This window comes from Uloborus diversus, unplaced genomic scaffold, assembly GCF_026930045.1.
Source record: "Uloborus diversus isolate 005 unplaced genomic scaffold, Udiv.v.3.1 scaffold_14, whole genome shotgun sequence".
Taxonomy (NCBI): domain Eukaryota; kingdom Metazoa; phylum Arthropoda; class Arachnida; order Araneae; family Uloboridae; genus Uloborus; species Uloborus diversus.
The window spans coordinates 8549278-8560404 of record NW_026558098.1 but is presented as its reverse complement, the minus strand read 5'-3'; the positions used below and the strand labels follow the sequence as shown (position 1 = coordinate 8560404).

General features: G+C 31.9%; 1 protein-coding gene across 1 annotated transcript; it reads right to left on the bottom strand.

The window, feature by feature from the left end:
• Positions 1-9530: 9530 nt before the first annotated feature.
• Positions 9531-10812, bottom strand: LOC129232915 (zinc finger protein 93-like). Its single transcript, XM_054867018.1, has one exon. It carries the CDS (start codon positions 10810-10812, stop codon positions 9847-9849), a length of 966 nt encoding a protein of 321 aa, XP_054722993.1. The 3' UTR covers positions 9531-9846.
• Between the last annotated feature and the right edge of the window lie 315 nt (positions 10813-11127).

The following is an 11127-nucleotide window of genomic DNA, read 5'->3' as shown; positions in this document are numbered from 1 at the left end:
TGCGAAAGGATATAAAAGTGTTCTTTTATAAAATTTCCAAGATGATGGATATTTTTTATTAAGAAAAATTTCTTGCTTTAGCTTCCCTGAGCACCAGCTGCTATCCTTAGCATTGATAGTTAAATTGTGATGAAGATCTTTTCATTGAAGTCCAACATTTTTTTTTTTATATGAATGGGCTTAATAAGTATATGCGTAAATTGGTTACCGATAAAATCTCCTTCATACACAACGGTACTGCATCGCTTTTAACTGTTTTAACCTTGTATTTTAAGTTCAAAAAACCAAATTAACCGTTTTACAGCCGAGAAGTTTTTTTCCTGTTTTGAGAATTTTTACATTTTAATGCAATTAAGGGCCATTTAAAATGTCAGAAATACTCACTTTGTGTGGTTCAGTGTTTAGTTAATTTTCCTTTTCAAACAGTCATGGAAACAAACACACAAGTGTTTTACTCATGGCAGCGATGTTTCTACGAAACATGGTCAAATGTATTGCAGAGATCAAATGAGAAGTTTTTCGTTATGTAGCAACGTTGCTTTCATTTTATAAGCAACATCTTGATTAGGGTTCACAGCGGATTAAAAGAGGATTTGTTCGCGTAAATCTTCCTTCTTGTCATAAAAATAGACCTTTTGTTCCAGAAATGAAAGAGCACTTTGGACATTATTTCTTCCGTCTACTGTAATTTTTGTCGATTAGTGTTACACAAAATAAAAGATGCGTGTTAGAAAATAAACTGACGTTCGCAAAAAGATTTCCTGTTACTGGAAAAGTTATTTTTCTTTCATAACAGATATACACTCGCTGATACTGAACATTTTTTATCTAGTGATTAATAGATCGTTCCCTAAGTAAGAACTACAAAAACACGAATTTGACTGAATGCTAAGTTTGAGATATTTACTGGCAAAGTCACGAAAAGCGAATCCGGACTTGGAGCAGTTTGTATGTTACACAACATGCACTGCAGTCTTCTGTTTGCTGCTGTCGCAACAGGCTAAGGAATATATGTAAATTTAAAATTTAAGGAATTTCCCCACAGTTGCATCTAACCAGACGATCATTTCGACATGAGTCTTCAGACGAAAGCAGAAACAAAGGTGCGTAGTATATAGGGAGTGTCAAAGTTCGGTATCACACTTGCTGCATTCCAACATGAAATCTTGATTATAGCTGAAAACAAATAAAAAATATATAAGAAGAATTATATTGCATGAAAAAACAACTTTTAAATACAGGGCCCTTAGGTTCTTAATATGTAAAGGTTCTACTCGGTTTTAACTATAAGTTACTGTCTTGTCAAAAACCTGGCCGTTAAAAATAACAAAAACTTGTCTGAGCTATTGCAATAAACAGCAAGATATCCATATTTGTATATTAGTTACTGCTCACTTAAATGCTCGAACTTTTACCTGGAGTGTTTTTGTACTGTGAAACATTAATAAATTATTAAGTTTGTTTGTTAACTACAAATAAGTGTACCACTCTAGACAATTCAGTACGAAAGAGCATGCACTTTTATGAATTATAGTTTTTAGAGTATACATCTTTTTTTTAAGAGATCATTTTATGTATAATTTCCGTCGTTTGGTGTTTTATATATTTAAATAAAAATATGGTATAGTTAAAAAATAATGGTTGCAAAGAGGACCATTGATTGTAACAGTAAAACTTTTACACATCACTTAAAAAAACCTAAAAAATTATTTGTTTTCTGCAAAATATATTATGGCCAAAAGAAGGTTTTACCTTTGCACTCTAAATGATGCATAAATATATTAAAAATATCGGTATTTGGAGAGCGATAAATCACAGCTTTAAAAATCTAATATTATCCTGATATTACATAACACTTGAAGCCATCATCTGTGTGACAATGAATGTCACATTTTTTTTTCTTATTTACTTCATAATTTGCATGTAATCGCATTCAAAACATCAAAATTATAACTTTTACCGTTACGGATTCTACATTGAATTTTTCTGCAATAGTGACTTCAATTAAATTTCAAGTTAAAACTGGTGCCTGTGAGTAAAGGATCATCTCTAATACGGATAGTAATTTTAATTAAAAAGGGCATTCATTAAAAAATTATGAGTTCTGAAAATGATGATTGTCGAGTCCGTAACAATAATTGGAAGAAGTTTTGTTAAAATCTTTATTTATGCATTTTATATCCATTAAATTGAATATCTTTTAATCTTACCTATTGTGTTACAATACTCCAAAACAAGTTTTGTGGGAATTTAAATTCGGTATTTTTTATTAATTTTTACTTCCTTTTACAAAAAAGGGAGTACTGTATTCGCAAAAAAATTTTCACTCAAACATCAGCCTTAATTTCCATTTTTCTCACCCCGGAATGAATGTTAAGTTTTTTTTTTTTTTTGACCCGACCACACGTGGATATATGCATAGGAACGTACAGACACCAGAAATATTCATTTTCAAGACCCCCGAGTTAATTACAACGAATTTTCTCGTGACGTCTGTATGTACGTGTGTATGTATCTCGCAGAACTCAAAAACGGTATGTCCTAGAAAGTTGAAATTTGGTACGTGGATTCCTAATGGGGTCTTTGTTGTGCACCTTTAATTTTGGTTGCATTCGGATGTTCCTAAGGATGTCTTTTGCCCTTCTGTCCTTTTTTGGGAGGAAACCATTGTTAATTTCGATTTAAACTCAAGCTGTGTTATAATTTGTCGGACACTTGGCGAGATATCGCCAGTCTTTTGGTTGCCAAGTTTTGTCGCCAACCTAACGACAAATTTGGAGATTTTTTTTTTTTTTTTAAATTTGGTTTCAGTTTGCTATTGTTGGTGATTATTTAGAGTTAACTATTGAATCACATTCAAATTGCCAATAATGGGGAAATAACATTAAATTGGAGTAAAAGGAAGTCATGTGATGCACACATCATCTTGTTTAAATTTGGTTAGACTCTACAAAACGTTATGGACTCTATATTTAGTATGTTAAGACACAGCTCTTTCGTTATCAAAACACTGGAACAATCAGCACACAAAAAATAGAACTAAAAATAAGCCTTTTAAAAGGATTTACAACCTACATACTTTTAACAACCTTTTGATGTTCAGAAGAATTTTGACTGCACAAGTGCATAGGGGGAGTTAAAGCACATCGGTCTATTTTTTTTTTAATCTCATCATAAAATTTAATTAGTAGTTTAATTTTCTACCACGAGTTTCATTAAATATTTCTCATCATCAAAGAACAGGTTCAATTCATTAACTTTTTTTAACATTAATATTTTAACACAACTTTTTGAAGTGAACCAACTTGCACTCAGCATCAAAGTCCCTTGATCCACATTATAAAAACAACTTCTGTTACAACTTTAAGGATAAATACTATTCAACATTTGTAACAAACAAATGTTGTTTTGTGATTAGAAATAAAAATCAATATAATTAAAATTGACCAATTTCTACTTTTGCGCTATGTGTACTAGACCTATTACATTTTTTCAAGAATCAGCACCATTTAGGTTTTTATCAACTTCACTATTGCTAATACTAGAATATTGCTTTTTTGATTGTTCTACAAGTTTTTGGGGGTTTTCTAAAAGTGAACCAACATAGCCCAGGTTCTTGGTCTAAAAAAAATATTGTTCTGATTTTTTTCTAAACAACAAAAAATAAACTGCAAATACTTCAGAACTAAAAGAACTTATTTCAGGAGAGGAATTCAATTTATCGCTTCATTCTTCATGAAAACCATTTCAAAAAATAAAGTTGCTGAGTTATGGAACTTACTCACCCAAATAACAGTGCCAAAATAACAGTTTCTGAAATTTTTTCAATATAACTGTACCATATGATTTCATTATAAGAATTGTTGAACTATATGCACTGCTTTTTGTTGGGTGTAAATTTGAAAAAAAAAAAAGGGTACTAAAATTATAGAGGTCGGTACCCCAAGCCCCAATTTCCTCTATTATCTTATAGGGTGTTGACTGATCTCTCAGTTACAAAACAAAAAGTTTTTTTTTTAAATTAAACTTACTTTTATGTGTACTTCTGTCAAGCAGAAAAAAAAGAAAACGTTTGGAATGCATACATTTTTTAATGCTTAACCCTTAATATGTTCTCAGAAACACAGAGCTATGGAGAAATACTATTTTTATTCATAAAAAAAGTAAATTTTTTCCATTTTTTCCTGGAAAAAAAAAAGGTTTTTTTTCCACCACTTCAAAATTTCCAGAAATTTTACATCTCTAGTTATGTTAGTTGATAAATTTCTTTGTAGTACATCCGATGAAGTACTGACGGGTTTCAAAAGAGTCATTAGATGTTTCTTTTTTATATAGTTCAATATGATTAATTATGTTTTTTATGTATACAGTCGACTCCCGCTTCAACGCGATTCGACTTACGCGAAATGGCTATAACGGGAATTTATCACGAATTTTGAATTTTCGAGCTAACGCGAATTTTTCGTTCACAACAGGAATATTTTAGAAGGAAGTGTCGGCTTCGTTATTGGCTACTAAATATTGATTTAATGAATGTTATTACATCCCTTTAAGCATCACTGACAGCGAAAGTTCCCACATCAAACTAGTCTATGCACCGAGTTGTTACGGCATCAAATAACCGCTCAGCATCTTTCATTTATTTATTTTTTTCATTCTAAATATTAAAGAGATGATGGGGAGGGGCTGTTGCCACAAATTGAAACGTTATAAAAGAAAAGGCTAAGCAACCGTATTTAAAAATGTACTAGATAAGAATAACCATCTGAGACCATGGAGCATAAATCATCCTTATCTTCTTTTTTCAACTCAAAAATATGTTACTGTATCTACTGTACAGTACTATTATAGTGCAGCATTTTATTATTACTACATACTGTACGTACCGCTTGTTTTATTTTATGTCTTTCCCTTTTATTGATCATTCATTTCGCACATCTTAAAGTAGAGACGTACCGAGTAGCACTTTGGCCGAGTAGCCGAATACTGAGTACTCGGCCTTTCACTACTCAGCCGAGTACCGAGTTACCGAGTACTCGGCCGAGTCACCAAGTACCAATTGAAGAACCACCGACACACATGTGATGAATTTTGAACTTATAGGAAAAGTAGTATAGACCTCCTTGTCAATATAATAGTTTTTAAAACTAAATTACTGCTGAAATTTAATTACGCATTATATATACAATTTTGTTTGTGTCAAAAATTTTACAAAAGAATTATTTTTAAAATTGAAAATAAATAAATAAAAGGCATGATTAATCAAGTTGGAATTAAAACAAATTACAGTAAGATCCCTCTAATGCGGACACTAACGGGACAAATTTTTTTTGTCCGCAATAGAGAGGTGTCTGCGGGACACCACAGGGGTTTAATAATGTTATTTGCATTGGAACTGGGGAATTAAAAATTGCCCGCATAAGAGGGGTGTCCGTTAGGAGGGGTTTCACTGTATACCAATCAATTATAGTTCTAGTCCGCCAAACATAAATAATTTTTAAAAGCAGATAAAACAAATGTGCAGGAACACTGCAGACACGTGTTTCTGCCCACCCCCCTTACAAGGAATGTCTTTTTCAGTGCATAACATGTGAGCCAAAGAATGTAAAGACATTCGACAAAAAAATTCGACTTTTGTCGGATGCCTTTAAATCTACGAGCTCCCATTTTATGCACTGAAAAAGGAATTCCATGTAATGCCAAAACACGTGTCTGCAGAGTTCCTGCATTGTGCTTTTAACGCTGCATTATTTCCTTTTATTTTTTAAGCAAAGGTATTTTTACATTTTTATAACTCATTTTTGTTTGTAGCAAAAATCCATTTTTAATATAAAAATTCCATGTTTTCTATGCTTACCTTTTTTGCATAATTTTTAATAAATAAGTTTTATTAACTTTGGGGCATTAAAATAAAGATTTATTCCATTGAAGCATTACAAACTTCATTATTATCAAAATTTAAATTTGACTTATAAATTTTAATTCTAAATGATTGCAGAATATAATGCTTGCTCTTTTTTTATATAAATTTTAGTATCTGTCTTGAATAACATTCAATTTTTTGCAACTATTCGGTATTGCCCGAGTATCTGATCAGAATTTGGCCGAGTACCGGGTACTCGGCAAATTGACCGAGTAGAACTTAAAAGCTTTTAAGCACAATATGGACAGTCAAACACATTGAGAAGAAAAACCAAAAGCATGGTTTTGATTTATATACTGCTGGAACCACTTGAATAGAACTGATTCTACTACAGGAAATGTGCACATCTTCATTCGTTTCAAATTCGGATTCATTAATTCTACCTCTTTAGAAGTTTCTCTTTTTCTTTGAATGTCACTGACAGAGTTCTTGCTTAAACATCTTTAACAGTAAAGTAAACTCACTCTGCCTCTCAGGAACTTATCAGCAAATGATCAAACTAAAGAATGACGGGAAACATCCTAACTAAGGTCAGCCTTTGAATAGAGGTACAATCAGTTGACTCGACTTCTTGACAGCTTAAAAGCAAATTTGTAGTCCAGTAGTCAAGCAACATTTCAAAGTGTACATAGTACAGTACAACAAAACAAGCAAACTCATTTCCGCACGTGTAACTCAGGTGATTTTCTTGATGTAGAGGTCTATTGGGCAGGAACTGCAAGTGAAGGTGGATTAATTTTTCTCTCATGGTCACTTGTTTCTTTCTTTCTATTTTTTCGTCATTAATTCGAAATAAATTTCGAGCCATCTTTGAAAAAAACTTTGTTAACTTGTAAAAGTTAACTTCGAGTTAAAGGAAGTTAACTTTGAGATATTGAGAATAATTAGCATGGAAATAAAGACAAAAGGGTCGGGACTTGTTAAAAACATTGAGTTATAGTAATATTCAAGTTATCAGACTTCGAGCTATTGTGAATTGACTGCAGGGTTGGCAAAGCCCATGGACCCAGATTTTTTTTAAAATAAAACCAAAAAAAAAAAAACCAACTAAAGCTGGGTTTTTAAAAAGAAATGTGGTTTTTACTGTCTTTTTTTCAGGAAAAATGTGGGGTACTTGTAGCATATTGCAGTGTAAGTATATGGACAAAGCACAAATTGTCTTGGGGTAAAAAAAACTGGAAAATTTAGCGTTTTCTGAATAAAAGCATAAAAGACAACGAAACCCAAGAATAGTGAAGTTTGAGATTTTTTAGTTTCCTTGATTACCAACAAGTTAAGGCAAAGTTACTTCTTGAGTGATAAAATCTATTTTTTGTTTGTTCGTTTTTAATTACTGTTTTTTTTTTTTTTTTTTTTTTTTGCATTTCACTTTGTTGTGCAAAACTATACTGTAAAATCTCAAGTAGTTTAAATCATTTTTTTACTGTCCCGCTTAATCAAGACATTTCTTTGAATTTTTTATTGCCTGTTTTTCTATTTCTGTGTAAAGAGTAAGAAATATTAAACTTTTTCATAAGATAATGAAAATACTATGCCTATTATGTTTTCTGTCCGACCGTTTTTTAAACCTGCTAGTTTCTTAAAAATTTACCTTGTTTATTCGAGAGTTGTGACCTGTTGGTTTGCAGAAAATAATTCACATGAAAGCCTTTTAGCTAGAGTAGATTCCTCTGTACAATCTACAAATATTGAGAAAATCAGGCATGGCAGGATTTAGTCAAGATAATTTGAGTTATTTATTGGCCAGTTAAAGAAAAAAGTTAAATATATTTATTCAAAATCTTTGAAGTATTTTTTAATGCCTATAAGAGTTAAAAAATACTATTAAAGTTCAAAATTCATTTTTAACGTCCATTGTCTGTGGTGAAGAACAAATAAAAAAGAAGTAAAAATTGCAGGGTTCATACTCAATTTCAGAAATAAAATGAAGGAGTTTTGGAGGAGTTTTGAAGGAGTAAAATGAGGTTTTGAAGCAGTACTAATGGGCTGTCATTAAATGATGTCCCAATTTTTATTGACCCCCTCCTCTTTTTGTCACAAAGTGTCACACTTCACCTAACTCGTCCTCTTATTACATGTCATTTTGTTTAACATAATGTTACAATAACTGTGTGATGTCACTTTTTGTCATTTTCTCTTCCCCTTGTCTCAACTTCATGAGCCCGTCTCTTCCTCAAGGCATGGCATCACTTGTGGATGACCCTTTTTACAATATCTAACTGCAATTTACTAAACAATTGTTTTTTAATACAATCACTGAATATTGTACATCTACTTATGTAGTTTTAAATATTTAAATACTAATTAGACAACCTGACTCTAGCGGCTGAAAGTGTGATGGAGGGAAAAACAATAATCATAAAACTTGGAAAAATAGACAAGCACCATTTAAGCATGTTTTACTTCACTTATGAAATGTTTGAGTCTTCTAATAAAATTTTCATCTTCAACTTTTATGACTTAACTATGATCAATTTGTAAATCACATCTTTATGAAAAAAACATAAATGCACAAAATCACTACATTAAAATGGCCCTTGTGACGAAGTTAGTTGTCAATCAGAGTATTATAAGTTACTGTCATAGAGGAAGATTATGTAGTCTTGAACTAAAAAAGAAGGAGTTTTGAAGGAGTTAAAACCAAAATGAAGTAGTTTGAAGGGCCCTTCAAGAAAATTTCCTAAATGAAGGAGTATTGGAGGAGTTTTGAAGGAGCATACGAACCCTGTTTATATTAATTAATTTTTTAAAAACTTCTCAGAAAATTTTAAAAAAAAATTTAAAAAGTGGGCTAAATAATGGGTTTTTTTAAATGGGTTTTTTAAAAAAACCCCATTGGGTCCAATTCGGCCAAGCCTGATTGACTGTATATTAAAATTAGTGAAATTATTAAAAAAAATTGTTGAATCCCATGTTTTTAAGCTGCTCTTTTGGAAAAAAATACTTTTAAATTTTGGGACTGACCCCATTCCATTCAGATGAACCTTCACTGGTATGGATTCTTAAATGTGTCCTTAACTTTGAAACATCATAAAATACCTTTGAACAGTACTCACATCAGGGTTGTAGTTTTGGCCGGACGAAACTGATTTTATCCAGGTCACTGGCTAAAACTAGTTAAAACCGGCCAAAACTGGATTTAACCCCATAGAACTGGCCAAAACTTAATTACATGAAAATACACTTATAATTTGTATGTATGTGAGAGATGTGTGTTATGCAACTAATAAACCTGTTAGTTGGAAGTTTTTTAATTAAGCACAGTAATTTTAGTTAATTAAATATAATATTAGTAAAGTAATTTACATTATTATAACAATAGCACTGAACAAATTTCAGTTTTCTTCAAAATTAATAACCGAAATTGCTCACAACTAAAACAAAAGACAAAAGGAATACAAAACAGCCTGTAACATAAATATAACAACTTTTCAGTAGTGTTGCTTTTTAATTTTCAAAAGTGTTTCCCCCCTGTACCTTTAGTTTTGTTTTTAAAAAAATGCCTTTACATGTTTCTAAAAGAAGGTTTTTTTTTCTTTCATTTATTCTTCAAAATTACTTGAAATACTTTCAAATATTTTGTACATTTGTGTGTGATAATTAAAATCTATCTATTCAACTAACAATGTTTCACTCTATTATTTTTTTAATGTTAATGCACATTTTTCATGTAAACCTTATCTTCTAAACACGCTGTTATTTCTACAAACGGTAAAACATACTATTTAGATAAATAATGAAAGATGATTGATTGTGGTTTGTTTTGCTTTTCCTTTTAATAATTTATTATTTGGTTTCATTTAAAATTTGATAATTATCAAAGTAGCCAAAACTGGATAAAACTGATTTTATCCTGGCCGGTTTTAACCGGTTTTATTCATGGTTAAAACCACCACTGGCCGAAACTCTTACAATCCTGACTATCATGCATGTGCCTTCTCTCTAGCATGTGCTATCAAATGTGCTTTCAACCCAGCAGGACGGGAAAAGGCCTTTGAACAAAATTCGCATGAATATGGCTTCTCGCCGGTGTGCACTCTCAAATGCAACTTCAAATTTGAAGCGAGGGAAAAGGACTTGGAACAAAATTCACACGAGTGCGGTTTTTCACCAGTATGGACACTTATATGTTTCTTTAAACTGTACGATACAGCAAATGCCATAGAACAATAGTCGCACGAATATGGCTTTTCACCAGTATGGATCATGATGTGTCTCGTCAATTCTGAATGCTTGGGGAATGCCTTTGAACAATGTGTACACAAATATGGCTTTTCACCAGTATGGATTCTCATGTGTGTCTTTAAACTTGAAGAGTGAGCGAATGCCATTGAACAATATTCGCAGCAATATGGCTTTTCACCAGTATGGACAGTCAGATGTCTCGTTAAACTTGAAATATGAGCGAATACCATAGAGCAAAAATTGCACGAATATGGCTTTTCACCAGTATGGATTCTCATATGTGTCTTTAAATTTGAAGATCGAGCGAATGACCTAAAACAATATTCGCACGAATGGGGCTTTTCACCAGTATGGACAGTCTGATGTTGCTTTAATTTGGCAGATTGAGAGAATGCCTTCAAACAATGTTTGCACACATGCCGCTTTTCACCAGTATGAACAGTCAGATGTCTCGTTAAATTTGAAGATTGACTGAATGCCATAGGGCAAGAAGTGCACGAATAAGGCTTTTCACCAACATGGATTCTCATATGTTTCATTAAACTTGAGGATTGAGTGAAAGCCTTAAAACAATGTTCACAGGAATACGGTTTTTCACCAGTGTGGATTCTTTTATGTATCTTGAGCACTGAAGCGGAATTAAATAATTTTAAACAATGTTCACATGAATGCTGTTTCTTACCGACATGAATTTTGGCCGCCATTGCTGAACAAGGAAAAAGTGTGACTGCATAAAATTCGCAAGGCGGAATTATTACGAAGGTATATTTTAAAACTTTACCAAGTATTGCCTTCAATAAGAAACTACAAAAGTTTAGTATTGTTCAAGTATATCTTCCTACGGTTGTTGGAAAACAAAATACTACTTCAAAGTTTTAACAAAATAGCTTTTTGAAAACAATTTTTCAATGAAAAACCTCGATTGCGTTTTTAGAAGAATATAAGACAGAACAACATAAACTCCTGTACATCAGTAGGAACACCTCGCTTTGCTTGAATGGCTGTCTCAAAATATTTGT